This window comes from Gobio gobio (assembly GCF_949357685.1).
Source record: "Gobio gobio genome assembly, chromosome: 8".
NCBI classification, from domain to species: Eukaryota; Metazoa; Chordata; class Actinopteri; order Cypriniformes; family Gobionidae; genus Gobio; species Gobio gobio.
Window position 1 is genome coordinate 42,349,292 of NC_137114.1, and position 17,057 is coordinate 42,366,348.

Here is a 17,057-nt window from a genome sequence, read left to right on the forward strand (position 1 = left end):
TTCTTACTGTTATTAGGAGAATATACATCATTCACGTCCTCAATTCAGAAGCCCAGGCCTAAGAAGAAATCTCAGAAGGATGGCCTTGTGAGACAAGAAGTGTTGAAACCAGGCAGTAAGAACCCACATAGTAAATACATTATTTATTGGTGCAACTAAAGCAGTTGTTTCTCTAATCAGTGGTGGAAAGTAACAAGGTCTTTTTACTTTATGGGAAACTTACTTTTACTTCACTACATTCCAAAGCATTATATTATACTTTTTTACTCCACTACATTTCATAAAACATGTCGTTCCTCGTTATTTTGAACTGAAGAAATCATCACCCACTCCGAGACGTTATAGCGGTGTCTGAATCATGAACAAGCTGATTCTTTTTTAATTAACCCGTTAAATCGGTTCACATATCCCACTGAACGTTTAATTTGTGAAATCCGACTGCACCTGTTCTCGAGTCGACAACTCACTAATTCAAATTATCCGGTCAGAGCGAGTCTCCAATTAACAATTCACTGAATTCACAAGTCAGACTCAAAATGAGCCAAGAACAAGAGATCCTCAGAGCTTTAATGTGTGCACGACTGATGGCGTGAAAAGTTAGTTACTAAAGCAGAATTTTAGAAATTATCATTGTAAATGAAAATCATATTTAGGTCACGTAATATGTAATATATGACATTTTTAAGCCCATTGCAGTTAATGCTTGAATGTGGACTTCTGCATTTGTGTATTACCGTCTGAACAGGGTAACGCAAATTAATGCTCATAAATCTTCTCCGTCTCTGTAGCAGTTTCAAATAATGAGAAACTAGTATGTTTGCATATTGTTCTTCTTAAAATCTTAACACATATTGCTCTATGTGACGTTTGTTTTTATATATAGCCCCGTCTCCACCGAAATTACCCAGAACAATTTGTACCAGGAACTTTATTTAAAGGAACTTTTTCCCCCCCAGATCTGCTACTGTCTGCGTTTTCACTGCGGTCTAAAGTACCGTGAAGATTAGGCAAATTAGTCCAGAGACGTGGGACTGCGCGCGACTGCTCCTCCCAGTCAGCGACGGACAATAATCATTTTTGCGCGACACTGTCTGCAACAATAACAAGTACGGAGGAGATGAAAGCAGCGCTGCTTTTGCTAGTTATGTGTTTTTCTAACTAATTAACTGGTTTTCTATGTAATTAACAAAACGGCGGAAAAGAGACGAGCACTGATACTAAAGCGTATTCTGAAAGCTCGTAAAGCTAGATTTAAAATAAGACAACGTATGTTATTATCAGCTATTACAGACATTGACCGTGCGATTGCTGAGACGAACGCGTGCCATCGGACAGAAAGAGCAAGACTGATATTTACTGAACGCAGAACGAACCTCGCAAGTTCAGCGCCCAAGTCCCACCCCCGAAAGTTCCGGAACTGTGAAAAAGTACTACCTCGCGAGCAGGGCCGTTTGGAGGGGGACATATTTACCCGGAACTTCATTTAGACCCCGGTTCCTGAAATACACCCGAGTACCACCCCAAAGTTCCTAATTCCTGGTGAAAGATCCTGCGGTGGAAACGTGGCTTTTGTTTATATTTGTCGACACATTTTGTTTATTTAGCAAAATACATTTTCAGCGATCAGTACTTTTAATACTTAAAGGGGTCATGAACTGAGAAATCAAATTTTCCTTGACCTTTTGACATATAAGATGTCATCATACATACTACAATAATATCCTGTAAATTTCAGAACTGAAAGCTTCCTTGTTAGTCCAAAAACAGCTTTTATTGATACCAAGCCCAGCGAACGACTCATTGTGGTATGTGCCTATCAATGAGGTGAAAGACCGCCTCTGCAGAAGAAAATCAACGCCTACTTCATCATTGCAACTTTGGCCCCGCCCACTGGCGTGTTAGTGAGATGATGAGGACAGAAGAGCAATACAGGATGGACAACAAATAACATTACCTCCCACAGGATCTTAATGCTAGGAATGTGGTTAATCTAAAATATTTTTTTTGTTATTTAAACTGTGTTAAATTTTATATAGAAAACAATGTAAGAATGCTCCCTTTACAATCGCTGAAGCTGTCAATCAAACAGCACAAGTTTATCAGTGACTGAGTTCTGGACTCCTGTAATAATCAACAAATCTATTATTCAATGATGAAAGCATTCGTTAGTGTGCAGAAATCAAGTTGCAATGACAAGATCACTGCATTCATGCGCTCCGTGATCGGCTACAACTATCACTCCCATTATATCTGAATATAATGCTATATTCAACACTTTTCACTATTAGTTAACCTTGAGAGCTGTAATAGTAAAAACGTGATAAAAGTTTTCGAGAGAGTTGCACATGCAATACTAGCTATTTCATATGCAAAGACATCAGCCAATCACAGCAGGGCTCGCCCCTTCAAACAAAGCGTTCAGATCAGAGGCTAAAATCAGAGAAATGCCTTTTATTTCTAAATTATGAGCATTTTTGATGTAAAGATCATACTAAAATTATAAGTGCACCACAGGAAACATCATAAAGCAGAGTTCATGTCCCATTTAAGTACTTTAAAAACCAAGTACTTTTGTACTTTTCCAAAAAGGAGTACTTAATACTTTTACTGGAATAATATTTTATTAGGCTATCTGTATTTTTACACAAGTACTTGATTTGTGTACTTCATCCTCCACTGTGTGTAATAATGGATAAGTGTATAAATGATCATTCACACTTTCTGTTTCTGCGTGTCTGCAGACCTGCCGCCTCCACCTGAGCCTCCTCCTCTAACAGAGGTCCCCCTCAAGCACCTGACAGACATAATGGACAACGGCGGGAGCAGGACGGCTCCGCAGCACAGAGAGAGAAGATCAGACCGCAGAACGGCTGCACAGTGGAGCACAGAAGGTCAGGCTTAAGGGTCACTACTGATACTGCTAAAAATCAGCCCCAAAACACCTATAAAATGTAGGGTGCGTTTTTTTAAATGATAAAATAAAAACATTCATCCACAGCATCATCCATAGTCACACTAGAATCATGGATGTGAGTTTAGTACAGGCAAACACCACTCTCATCTTCATAAAATGTGGTTGTGAAATATAAAAATATGCTTCTTTTTGTTGTTTCTTGTATTTGACTGTTGATTATTTTACTGCACAGATGCAGATTTAATCCAGTATTCCAAAGCAAACCAGCTGTCCAGCGGTCAGATGTCCAGCCACTGTTCCCTCTCGAGAAGCTCTGCCTCTCGATCCTCCGCAACCTTGCGTTCCTTGGGGGCAGGGAGGAGGAGAAATGAGGTTAGATGAGTTTGGACTTTGTGTCTTGTCTGGTCGCACAAGGTCTGAATAAGTTCATTAGTCGCTCGCCACGCGTGGGGGCCTTGGAGCATTGTAGTGAATTAGCAATCGATAAGCTCCAGGACACTGAGCGTGCTGAGCTGGAAACACACTAAATGAATCAGGCAAATGAATACATTTACACTTTTTTTAAAGAACTGCGATGTCTCATGCGGTCTCCACGGTGTTGATATTCCAATGAATATTAAATATACGACCCATGTTTGTCAGTTAGACTATTACCACGTTTCGACTTTAATGGGCCAGAATTAGATTGCTTGGCACCAAAATGATGTCATGTTATTTTATGCTTGTTTATTTCCAGAACATGATATGAGGAGAGGAAGTTGTCCTTGCGTCCTGTTGTTCAGCACTCTACATGCAACATACGCCATGCAGTGTATATGCCTCCACGCTCTGGTCCTTCACCTCTCTGTTTTTCGTCTAGGTATTTTTTTAGAAAACATTTTTAAATGATCCATTGTTGTCCTACCTCTGTATGTATATATTTTTTACAATGTTTTTGTGTCAGGAAAAAGCATTCCGGATGGTGTGCTGTTTTATCTATTATTATTTATTGTATTTATTACATTTTATTTAAAACGAATACAATTAAATGTAAAAAAAAAGCAATGTCCAAAATGTTAGATGAACATGATGTTTGAATGTATCTGGTTCATACATGTATTCCTCAATGTCTACATGTGATAAAAAAGGTGTTTCAACATTTTTGTGACAAATATAGCAGATATTATCAGGCTATGTGAACAAACCATTAGTAAGCCTATAGAATACAGATGTTTCTTGTTGTAAATCCTCACTAGGACTGTCACCTTACTATCCTGTGCTCACTGAAGGGGTTTTCTTTTCTCCTGGAGAATGATTCGCACCATGTCAGGCTGTTTTCCACAAACGCATCAATCATATGCAGATTGCATACAAAACAATAAAACTCATGTTCTAAGACATGTTTTACAGTACTGTTACTGATATGGATTTCTCATTGTATTATTTTGTCAATAACTGTGCGCTTGTGTATGGAGTATGGAAAATGTATCATGTAAATCTCATTCGTCTTGGTTTTCGAATTTGAATGGCTGCATTACAAGAGCACCGATTCCACTGACAAGGTGCTACAAAAATATCCTCATTTTTGTCCCGAAGATGAACGGATGAACGGCATGAGGGTGAGTAATAAATGACATTATTTAAATTTTTGGGTGAACTAACCCTGTAAGCGGCTTTTGTCATTCATTGAGATAGAACTACTGCACTGCAAGTTACATCGATACGCCAGTAGGTGGTGACATGGATCTTTCTTTCAACCAGTTTGTTCAAATGCGGAAATTCATTCATTCATGAACAAAACAAGTGAATCTTCTATTTATGAGATAGTCATTGAATCATTCTTTCATGCCAAAGATGTTTAAAAATACAACGGGTAGTATGCTAAAATGCAGTTCCAAATTGTCTTTAAGACACAATATTAGGGTGACCATATTTTGATTACCGAAAACCAGGACACTCGGCCCCGCAATGAGATACTCAAATGCTACTCGAAGTTTACTCAAAGATTCCTTATTAATTTCAATACATTTAAAGTATGCCCCCTCTGAATGGATAGAAAATTGTTATATTAGGGCCAGGACAGGACTTGAAAACAGGACATGTCCTGGGAAAACAGGACGTTTGGTCACCCTACACAATATGTACGTTTTTGGATTAAAATATCCATGAACCACTAGAACAATGTTATATATTTTCTTGACTTGTATAATTATCCCAAATGCTTCCAAGAATATTTAAAGCTGCAGTCCGTAACTTTTTTTGTTGTTGGTAAAAATATATTTTTTTTACTTTAATACATTAACTCATCTGTGAATATGATTTCTGCCCGAGTCCTGTCGGATTCTGTTCCACCGGCTGTAGAGGTGAAGACAACAACTCCCATGATTCCGCCAAATCAAGGCGTCATCAAGCTACACCTTTGTTTTGTTTTTTGAACAAGCGACCTCTAGGCGGAAATTACATATTGTGCCTTTATGAACGAGTCATTGAAACAACTCTCAACCGATTGGTTCAAACACACTGATTCATTCAGGAATGAAACATCTCAACGGTGATCTGCTTTTGATTCTTTTGGAACTAGTTTAGTTGAGCAAAATCAAAGTAACTGTCAACATTGTGCCTAAAAGGAACATTACTCACTCTTAAATTCTAGTTTAAAGGTTTACTTCAGCGATTAGCATTAAGCTTTGTATCAGTAGAAACCCAGTAGAATACTCAAATTATCGTACCCCCCCCCCCCCCCCCCCCCCCTCATGTCCTCCTGAGACAAGAGAATAATGCTGGAAAAAATCCTCAGATGATGCAAATATCGTCATTTTGCGTCATCTATTTTTTGGCCGGAGGCTAGAGACTACAGCCAATAGAAGGAGCTAGTTCCGCATGTTTTCAACGCGCCTATAGGGGTGTGATCTCACTCACAGAATGTAAATACGCATTCATAACGGAGCAGTGCGGAGCAAAGCGAGTGTTTTCAAATTTTCTATTTTAATTCCTATGAAAGTTAAGCTTCCATAGGCACTGAAAACGCACCCGACTGGACAAGCACCGTGAATGACTGCTGTACTTACCTCAGCTCTTCGCTCTCATGATGAATGAAATCTGACTCCTGCTGCGTTTGCGCCGTGCCTTTTGTTCGGCTCACTCACACTTTTTTGAAAAGACACTTTCAGTTTTTAATCGTAGTGTCTATTCTCTAACTGAACCAAATTTTTGTATTACTATGAATATCAAAACGACGGTGGGGGCAGTGTCATGGTGGGCAAGTGATAACCAGTGGCCGTGGCTTTGGGAGTGGCCTCGTTGGGCAGCGAAGCAAGTGCATTCTGGGAGTTGTTGTCTTTCATCCACATGAGACAACAATACATGTTCTGTCTTTTCTCAGTCTAGAAGGCCCCAATTTTAAAAATAATTTCACATTTCTACTACATAAATGACCCAGTTTAAATACACATTCATCTTCCCTGCGCTGAAGTGCCCCTTTAATGAACTGACAACAGCAACATAACTAATGTTGTAATATTGCTTAATTATGTGTTGGGGTTTTTTCGGACACCAAATGGGCTAATATTTACACTGTAAAAAAAATTCAGGTCTCCAATTGAAAATGTTCTAGTGACCGTCCGATCACATCTAAATTTTTCAGTTGAACAAATTGAATTTCTGTGAATTGATGCAATTTAATTCACAGAAATTCAATTTGGCCAACTAAAAAATGTAGATGTGATCGGTCACTAGAAAATGTTCAATTGGAGACCTGATTTATTTTTACAGTGTATGGCCCAATGTGAGCCTCACCTGGCCACACAAATGACTACAAACGTCTACTTATTTTCATGCTACAAGCCAGTGATTGAATTCCTCTCTTCCTAAATTGAATTCACTCTCTGAAATGCCACAGAAATCATTTACACCCTAAAAGACTGTTCTGTCTATTTTGGTGTAGGAGTAAAAATGTAGCTTTTTTAAACATATTTTTATCTAAACACCATCAGCACAAGAAAAACACAACTGTCCAAATCAGAAATGTGAATTTTCCGTCGCTTAGAAACAAGTGCAGCAATAGACGACATGTTTAATGAATAAACCAGCCTGTTTTGAGCACATTAACTATGGTCTTGTGGTTTAAGTCAGCCACAAAGATGTGAACCAGAGGTGAATGTGACTGTGTCTCACATGAGACCTTTCTCTGGAGATAAATGTGAAATTTTAACAAACCCTTGACCTCTGCATGTCTCTCTTTGCTGCTGAATCTGACCCCACTCACCTTGTGCTGCCGAGGCACACTCGAAATCACACAAGTCGGCAGCAAACAGATTTAATGAACTCACATGTGATGTTTTTAAAAACCCTTTGGGTTTAAATAAGAAAGAAACATTTGAAAATGTATGCTAATGTGGATGAGCTGTTGCTGGGATACGTGTAACGGTATCATAATGCAGTTAATGCTGTTAAATATGGGTCAGGGAGCGAATCATCCTCTTTATACTCATTTCATATGGCATCATATGTGTTAAGTGACTATTTCTATCCCAGTTGGTTCTGAGACGCCAGATGTTTAAAACCTCTGCATGGATTAGTGGGGAGCTTTTTGTTAGGATTGTGTTGCAATGGGATCCCTCATTGCTGGGATATAATCCAGAGAATTTGTGGAAGAAACTTCTAATACTTTGTTGTTAAAGTCAGCACGAAATAGAAGTTCAGGATAGTCTTTTCAAGAGTGAAACGGCTTCTCAAACAAGAAACAATGTTGGGCGGGGCTTGATTTTGTCCATGGGGAATTGATTGGATGGTTGTGGATTGCTATTGGTCGATCTCATGTGAGTGAAAGGTTGTCCTGCCCTCGCATCATTAATCATGTCATCAGAGAGGATAAGAGATGTCACTGCAAGAGGGAGGGGAAGTTATTTTCATTAAAGATTATGAGGGCGCATAATTTAAAATAATAATAATGTGCACAGATAAAAAAAAATGTACATTTTTTTAATCATATAATAGTCCATGGAGGAAGCCTGTAATTGTGTACTGTTAAATTTACACTAGTGGTTCAGTTTCCATAGTGCCATATTATCAATATTTGTCTTCTGTATTGTTACGTGCTTCTGTGTGAAATGGACTATCATGTACAGAAATAAAAAAAAAGTAGGGGGGGGACTTGCGCTGCATCCCAAATCGAAAAACTATCTAGTATGCCAAAAACAGTGCGCCAACTAGTTTAAATAGATGAGTTAAATAATTTTCAATCCACAAGACAAATGGAACTGAAGAGAGGCTGGTTGGCTCTAACTTTGAGTAATTTCCTATTTTAATTAATGTGGATTAACTGAGCTGCAGCAAGGCCTGTGCTGGATCATAGTCTAATGAGGAGAAATGACAGACAGAACGCCTCAATTCACACATGGGAAAATGTGCTCTAGACTGTGTAATGAACTTGCATCACTATCTAAGATGTAAATGACTGTTACTTTTGATTTATTATTCAAATGTGAAACTGAAAATACAGTTCCACTCAGAGGCAGGAGTAACAGTCACGATGAAAATATCAGTTTTCCAATCCTGGCTCTGAATTTGCTAGTCGGTATTGATAGGCAAGTGAAATGTGTTCATACTGAAAGGCTCAGCTGCATAATTATGATGAGATAAATTCAGCACCTGACATGTCAAATAGATTGTGAGGGACCCCCTTCCTAAAATATAAAGGCATGCTGTTTATTTTCATGCATACATACCTGTTTATATTGTTTGAGAAAAAGTATATAGCCTGTGATAAAGCCATATACAATACATACATATGCCATGTTGTTTGCTATAGTAGACTATATATAGTTATAGCTAACGCGTTAACGCATGCGATTATTTGTTTTTAGTTTAACGCCTTAAAGGTGCAGTGTGTACTATTTATGAGGATCTATTGACAGAAATGCAATATAATATACATAACTATGTTTTCAGTGGTGTATAAAGACTTAACATAATGAACAGTTATATTTTCAATAACTTAGAATGAGCCATTTCTATCTACATACACCGCGGGACCCCTTACAGTAAAGTCGCCATTTTGCGCCGCCATGTTTCTACGGTAGCCCTTAACGGACAAACTGCTCTACAGAGCGCTAGCTACTCTCTGCTCTCTCAGACGGCGACATCTTTGTCCTGTGTCGGCCACCGTAGCTTCTCTAATACCCCTTTTCCACCAAGGCAGTGCTAGAGCTAATTCAGAGCCAGAGCTAGTCCCAGTTCATAGTTGGTTCGACTGAGGAGCCTTCTAAGAACCGTTTGCTTTTCCACGGGCTGAGAGCCACAACAGAGCCAGGTCTTACGTCACTGTATACGTCTCATCTTTCTCAGCAACGCTAGCGAGGCAGCGCCAGTGTTGCCAAGTCTGTGGTTTTGCCGCGGGCTGTTTTTTCATGTTTATGTTTTCATTAAAAAAACGCATGAGTGAATCAAAAGCATAAGGAGTCATATGCTCTCGCTGGACTCGTTATCATACGGCGATCGGTCTCTGCACAGCACCGCTGCGAACAAGCCTTCCATCAACAAAGCAAACGTTGCGTTACTATTGATTCACATGGCTTTACGATCCTACATCGGCATCAAAACACAACGAAAACACAGCAAATCCAACGCATTCATGCAGTTCGCCATAATTTGTATAGACGGAGATTACAAACGAGCAGCAGCTGTTAGCTCCATTAGCTGCTATTTAAAAAATGGAGGATCTCAAGTTTGTGTTGCGCCTGACGTAATCGGTTCTTACTTCTAGCCCTGTTCTAGCCCAGCAATGTTTTGGTGCTACTTAAGAACCACTTTTCCTGGCTCGGAGCTGGGGCTTTGGGTGTGGAAACACAAAGAACCGATTTGAAACTAGGCTCTAGCTCCGATCTAGCTCTAGCTCTGCTTTGGTGGAAAAGGGGTATAAGTGCCTCGAAAGGGAGGGGTGAGCCATGGGGGATTCGCAACCTCACCACTAGGTGCCGCTAAAATTTATACAGTGCGCCTTTCACAATATTTAACAAAATTAACGCAGCATCTTAGCCTGACGTCGTCATACTCCATTCTAGTCAGAATATGAGTCTGATACTGCTCCGTTGGGCTGTGATTATGGGGCGTGTTTCAACCGAACCAGGAAAGACCTCAATTGGATAGACCTACAACCAATCAGAGCAACGGAGCAATGCATAACGTTTGATGTCAAGAGAACTCAACTGCACTGTGTTGCCATGTCCGCGGGTTGAAGCGACCCCAATTATGTGATATACAGACCCAGAAATGCGAATTTTAGCAGGAAGCCCTGCCAAAATAACACATATTTTACCCCCCAAATGCCATCCTTTGGCTTGCGTTACATTATATGATCACTCTCTTATTCATTAAAGTGTGACAGGACAAAAGAGAACGCGCCGTCTGTGAATGTCCTGTCTATGCCACACATACACGATGCACAGAAAGACGCGTGCCAGAATCAAGTTTTCTTTCGCGCTTGAACGAACAATAACACACACCAAAATGTCCGTTTTGACAAGTATCGAGCGGTCTTAAATGAGTTAAATAACATCTTAAATTAACTTAAATAGTTGTGAAAAAAGAAGACACGTGTGAGATCGGTCTCATGTTCAGCAGTGGCAGATCTTAAAGTGACAGCAGCCTAATAAACCAGTCGCTACCATGTCATTAATGTTAATCAAAGGTAACAGAGAAACTTGTAGCTTTAATAAGGATTCATCTATATTTAATTGATAATTTAAGCAGTGCAGACTGTTTGATAACTTAATCAATTTCTTTATATTTCCTACCATGTTAGACAGGAAGGCCACAGGTAAATATGATATTTTTATTATGGATTTATTTGAGGATTGTTTTAAGTTCACTTAAATTAAATGTTGTTATATTTTTTGGATGCCTAATAAATGTTTAACAAATTGATAGCTTTCAATTACACTGTAATGTTGAATGTCTATTATTAATATTTAAAAGTTGGGGGGAAATCAATTTCATAAAGACATCAGTAGCAGTATTAGTATCCGTGATACTGGCCTTCATTCATAAAAAAAACTTTAAGTTGTTTCAACATTAATTTGGAGATTAACTGTTAAACGATTACATTATAAAATATATTAAAAACTTGCGATTAATCACAGACATGTGATTGAAGCTAATTCATTGTTTTAATCAATTGAGAGCACTAATTTATGGTTAAAATATTATAAATTTAAAAAAAGTTATTTAATCTATAATTTTGTTTTATAGTATAGTAATAGTAAAGTAGCAGGTCAGCCGTGTACTTTTCGCCTACTGTTATACTTTGGGCTTAGATAAGATGTATAAACCTGAAGAGAAACAATTTCAGCTTATTTAAATGCATTTGTGTTCTATATGTAAAGTGTTTTCTTTGTAAATATTTTCCCGCTGAGCCCCGAGCACCCACCTGCGGCACCCTGCGGGGTTCCTAGACACCATTTCAGAAAACCCCTGACAAAAAGTGTTTAAAAACATGAAGCCTTGAGGATCTGTCTTCACCTAGCAGTAGATCAATGACACCCTACACATGGCATCGACCTGACTGGTCACGATCAGAGTTAAATGAGTTCAAACCAGATGGTCAAGAAGACACAGCAACAACAACAAACTACAGTGAGTCTCACTCTCCAGAACTCAATGTGTGTAATCATGAATCACAGACAGTCGTGATTGCAAAATAGAGAGAAAAACATGAGCAGCGCTGAAGAAAACACAGCAAACCAGCCTGTTTGACCTGGCTTAAGCTGGCTAAAGATGTTGTTTGCCTGGTTTAGCATGCTCCAGATCCTTCTAAAACCAACCAACATAGCAGTCTGGCTAAGCTGGGAGAGCAGAAAAAACGGTTTATTAAAAAAAGATTTTATATTTCAGAAGTCTTCTAAATGTAAGGCCGCCTTGCTGATTACCACTACTTGCTTATTCGGTGTTTGAGCTCATTTTTGCACTCTTGAAAAAGCACTAGAAGAAGATTGGAAACTCAATTGCTTGAAGCCATTGTTTCAGTTGTAAAATGGATTTAGACGAGCACAAATCTAATTATCCAATTAGTTAGCCAGCAGAACTGATCCACAGTGACGTTTAGCCTAATGAATCCGCCATGCTGCGTAGTTTTCCACTGTTCCCTCAGCCCCCTGGAATGAATCGTGTGTCCCAAAATGAGCTTTCAGCATCTCAGAAGCCATTCAGACAAAACACGGGAGGATTACGGCGCCTGTGATCATTTAACCGTTGTTGCGTCATTCCAAAATCAATGCTTGTGACAGAATGACGTCATGATGCATTGCTATGCTGAGGCTTTCCTGCCTTGTACAATTTCACCCCTGGGAACAAATAAAATGAGGCTTGTATAATTGAGGAGCGAATTAATACTGCATCACAAACTCCTCAATTATACAAGCTCAGTTTCTCTCTTGTACCCCATGGATCTAGCTTCGATGTCCACAAATCATTCATTTAAAAAGCCCCTTTCTTTCTGTCTGTTCCATTAAGCTATAATTGTTTAGTCTACTTTGTGTTTGTGTATTATTATGATTAGTCTTAGTCTATTTTTTTCATCCTTCGCTTTCTTACAAAGCATGTATTTTAAAAAGCAGGCACATACAATGTTATGTTCACAAAGTAAAAAAAGGAACAAAACAGATTTCTAAAGTACAACATTGGATGCGAATTGATTAAAGAAAAGGAGACATTAAAGTAATAACACTGGAGTATTTCCGTAGGCCTAGTAACCATTTTGTCTATTTAAAGCCAAATATTGTGTTGAGTCATGACCCCCCAGTAATTTATTATAAATAGTATTAATTGTTTGTTGTTATAGTACATTTTCACTCACAGCCGCTCATGTGCATGTTTTATGTTTCTATTGCCTATAATGTAATTTTTAAATCTAACATACATTTTTGGAGTGTAACGTAGTGATATATTTTCTAAAACTAGGGGCGGAGCTACGGATTGGCCACCAAGTCAGATATAATTATTTTAAAGGTCCCATGGCATGGATTTTTTATTTTATTTTATAATGTATTCTGAGGTGTACTTATATTGTTAGTATGATTTTTACATCATAAAATGTCATAATTTAGAAATAAAAGGCATTTTTTCTATACTGCTGTTTGCCCTGTGGCTGAATGCCCTGTTTCAAGAGGCGTGTCTGCTGTGAGACTTCAGTAAAAACGCCCACTGTTGTGATTGGCTGACATCTTTGCATTTGAAATGAGTGGAGGGGGCGTGGTTTAACGAGGTCTACGAGGCACAAGCCTGCTGCCAGATGTCACTTCTCGTCAGTTCTCTCAATTCAGTGAACTGTTGTAGTTACTAGCGTATACTTCAGGTTATTAGTTTATTTCTAGTCGGAGGGGCTGTAACTCATGTCAGAAAGTTAGTAACTCTAGTAAATGATGGATCAGCGCTGACTCGAGAGTCGAGACGCGAACCGTTTAGAACGATTCAGTCCGATTTGGTGAACTGGTTTGGTTCACTAAAAAGAACCGGTTCACTGAAAAGAACCGGTTCAAAAGAACGACATCAATGGACCAGAGACGGAGAGATTGCTAACAAAGTGATATTGTACTGAGTTCTGAGAGCGCTGTGCTGTCAGCGCAAGTTTATTTTGTTTGTATCTGAGAGTTCTGAATAAACACGAGTCCCAGTCACGCCGAGCCCGCCTTCCTCATTACCAACTTTGTAACACATGTAATGTACCATTACAGGAAGTGAACGAGTTACGAGAAAAAGGCCTTTGCACACTGAGTCCGAAATTCGCATGCAAAATTTTCGCACGTCAAAAAATAAATTCAACCTCACGTTATGTCAATCACGCTTCATGCCTCCGAAACTTTCATCCGTCAAAAAAAAAATTGGAACAGGTTCGATTTTCTGCGTTTTTCGCATCCGTTTTTCCCATCTACAGTGCTGATGCCCAACCTAAAACTGCTGGCAATGGTGGTGAATGAATCGCCAGTGCTCCTCAGATACCTACAATTATATATACAAATATTGTTGTATCAAAAATACTACAATATCACAGCTATAATTATAGCACACCAACTCCCTGTAAACCGTGTGTGTGTGTGTGTGTGGGCATGTTTTTGTGAAATATCAGGACACAAATGTGTATAATGACATGGGTATGACATAGGTATTACTAAAAGAGGGTGAAATATGAGGACGTTCCCCATGTCCTCACTTTTCAAAATGCTTATAAATCATGCAGAACAAGTTTTTTTCACAGAAAGTAAACTGCACAGTCTCCTGTGATGGGTAGGTTTAGGGGCAGGGGCAGTGTAAGGGGATAGAAAATACGGTTTGTACGGTATAAAAACCATTACGCCTATGGAATGTCCTCAAATTTCACAAAAACAAACATTTGTGTGTGTGTGCGTGTGTGTGTGCGCACGCACACACGGATCCTAGACACACTGCCAGTCTCTGTTCAGGATTGGAAATTGGTGGTCTTCTTTTTAATATGTGGCTCCAGTATCGCTAGCAAAGCATCAAACGGAGCCACTGACATTCAACTTTGAATCGGTCTGGATAATCTGCAGCTCCTTGATAAGGAGGTGGAAGACGGCATTTTGTGTTGTTTTGCGTTTTTTTCCGTAACGCATTCATTAATACGCAACGGAGTCAGTGTGCAAGGTCTCTGTGCATGACAAATTTTTCGGATCACAGATGCAAAAAAACGCATGCGAAAATTTCGGACTCAGTGTGCAAAGGCCTTAAGTGTTGATTATAGCATTATTTTTAGATATTTTCCTTTAATATGAAAGTGTCAGTGACGCGCATTGAGTACACAGCGCAAACGAAGACACAACAGGGCAGTAATCGAATGTAATACAGTTTATTGTGGGGCTAGACTGGCTAGGCTAGGCTAGCCTAGCCCGGATACCCTCACGCTTACCCCCCCTTCTGCTTAATCTCACGCCGCGTATGATGCCTCCGCTGTGGGCCAGATGCAGTACTGGGGGTCGGGGATGTTGAAGGCCGACTGGTCAGTGCAGCCCGAGCTTCGGCGTGCGTGAGGTTTATCTCTAAAGAGATGTGAGTCTGCCGATGTTGAGCAGAAACTCACGACTGTATGCACATTTTAGAACAGATAGACGCGACGAGGACATACAAAAACACTGACTCACAAGATAGAAAACACTGTTCTGTCGGGAGAGAGAGAAGCCGCAGCGCTAATAATAAAGTTCTGTGTGAACTTGAATAATTAGCTACACATCAGAAATCACTGATCACAGATCAGAAGGAACTGAAAAAAGACTTCTGTTTTCATTTGTACATCCACACACTGAGAAACTGCCAGCATTCACTCGTTCACAAGCCATGATCTCTCGAGGACAAACAAATATGGCGCTCACATGGGCGTGACAAATTCTCTGAGGAGGAAAGGAAGATGACCGTTCCTGTCATGACATCATAACAGGAGAATTCATGATCAGCTCGTCTGGCCTGTCATTTTCTCAAGGGCAGAGAAAGACAGCCAGAACTCGGTTTACACCCATCAACATTTCTAGCCACTTGGGGACAATATTCAGTCTAGAGGAACTCATATTGATGTTGAAAAACCTCATAAAATGAAAATGTCATGCCATGGGACCTTTAAATTTGATTTGTTTTGTCATGCATTAGATGCATTAGTTTATTATTAGTTTAATATGTAGTTTATTAGTTTCTAATATGAATAATAATATGCTAATTCGTCTCTCGGTTACGTCACGGCAGTAGTATTTTCTTCTTCGCTCTCTATGGTGCATTAAAGAAAGAAACAAGTCTTGACAAAGATTATTCAACGCCATTACACATTTGTTTTTTGAAAGACATGTACTACATTAGCAATGGCAGGTTGTTGATACAGAACTCAGACATTGTGATTTGTTTTCATTTTTTTCACGTGGCATTTTTGGGTGAACTAACCATTTAAGTAATTACTTCATGAGTGCAAAAAAATGACCCTCTATATAGTGTGAATGTGTGTAGTAATGAATGTAATCCGGACGTACTATATCCACCATGTTGTCATCATCACACGACCTACCAGCGTCAGTTGCGTCGCTTCACTGCCATTCTCAAATCCTCTCCCGTGGCCTCATGGGATAATAAAGTGTCCATCATATGCGCACTTCAGAATCTCACCGAAAGTAGTAGGTCATCTGGGGACTTTTTTGCCTACTCTTTTATGAGTACTGTGAATTCAGACATACTGTTGTCGCATAGGCTACTGTTTTTCGCCTACTATATAGTAGGGAAGTGTGCGATATCAGATGCAGCCATTGTCTTCAGGAAAATGGAACCTGGAAATGGTTTTGCCCTTCAAAAATGCAACATCCCTGCAGCACTTAAGTCTCAGGCCTTCACTAGTCTCAGAAATAATGTAGACCTATTTAGTATGTAGGCAGTATGTTCATGAATATGGTGTAGGCCTCAGTGGAATGAACACCATATCATAACCTGACTGTTAAAAAGTCTCCCTCTGCTGGTGGTGATGTTCACAGCATCCTCGTCGACTAGAAACCATTTAACTACACTATTTTTAATCTAGGCTGTAAAAGAGCTTATATATCATACGATTAAAGGTGTTACTGCTCTTTAACACAAATATAAAAAAGTAGAACTTTTATCTTCTTTCCTAAAAATGAAAATATCATTAAAGTATAAATGGTATATTAATGGAGTTCCAGCTGCTATTATGTTCAATGTCCTGCAGAGGATTTATGTTTTATTAGTTCCTGTCTGCAGATGAGCTCTATTTTTATCCATTCATTACTTTCTATTTTCATTGCATTACTGTAATGTGAAGGATAAGGTGGCATCTAATGTCTAAGTAGACATGGAGCTTTCAACGGTTCACTGACTGGATTCTTAACCTTTTGTTAGACAATTTAATACACCACTCATAAGAAGCTCTTAAAATAAAGGCCCAGAACTGTGGCGGTGATGTCAATTGATAAATATTAACTGTTTAGTGCTCATTTTTCACCATGTTTTGATGTCATTTTGTATGTTTAAAATCGTTCACATACATTATATTTTTTCTTTTTATGTATAAATTATGGCAATGGTTGTTTGCACATTTTTTCTTTTGTAATATGTCTTATGGACCTCCTTAAATGAACAGACATAAAAAAATAATAACATTATTATCATG

The 17,057-nt window shown here is 39.0% G+C and overlaps 2 protein-coding genes across 2 annotated transcripts in view; both read left to right on the forward strand.

Moving 5' to 3' along the window:
- The window catches only part of LOC307129850 (roundabout homolog 2), a 112,371-nt gene extending 107,181 nt beyond the window's left edge, over positions 1–5,190 (forward strand). Inside the window, exons 24-27 of the mRNA XM_079822629.1 lie at positions 17–115; positions 2,742–2,891; positions 3,147–3,286; positions 3,651–5,190. Coding sequence (XP_079678755.1) covers positions 17–115; positions 2,742–2,891; positions 3,147–3,286; positions 3,651–3,662 — 401 coding nt within the window. The 3' untranslated portion in view covers positions 3,663–5,190. The remainder of the gene's footprint in view (positions 1–16; positions 116–2,741; positions 2,892–3,146; positions 3,287–3,650) is intronic.
- The window catches only part of lim2.3 (lens intrinsic membrane protein 2.3), a gene marked incomplete at both ends in the record, with an annotated part of 305,404 nt that overhangs the window by 281,867 nt on the left and 6,480 nt on the right, over positions 1–17,057 (forward strand). The window lies entirely within an intron of this gene.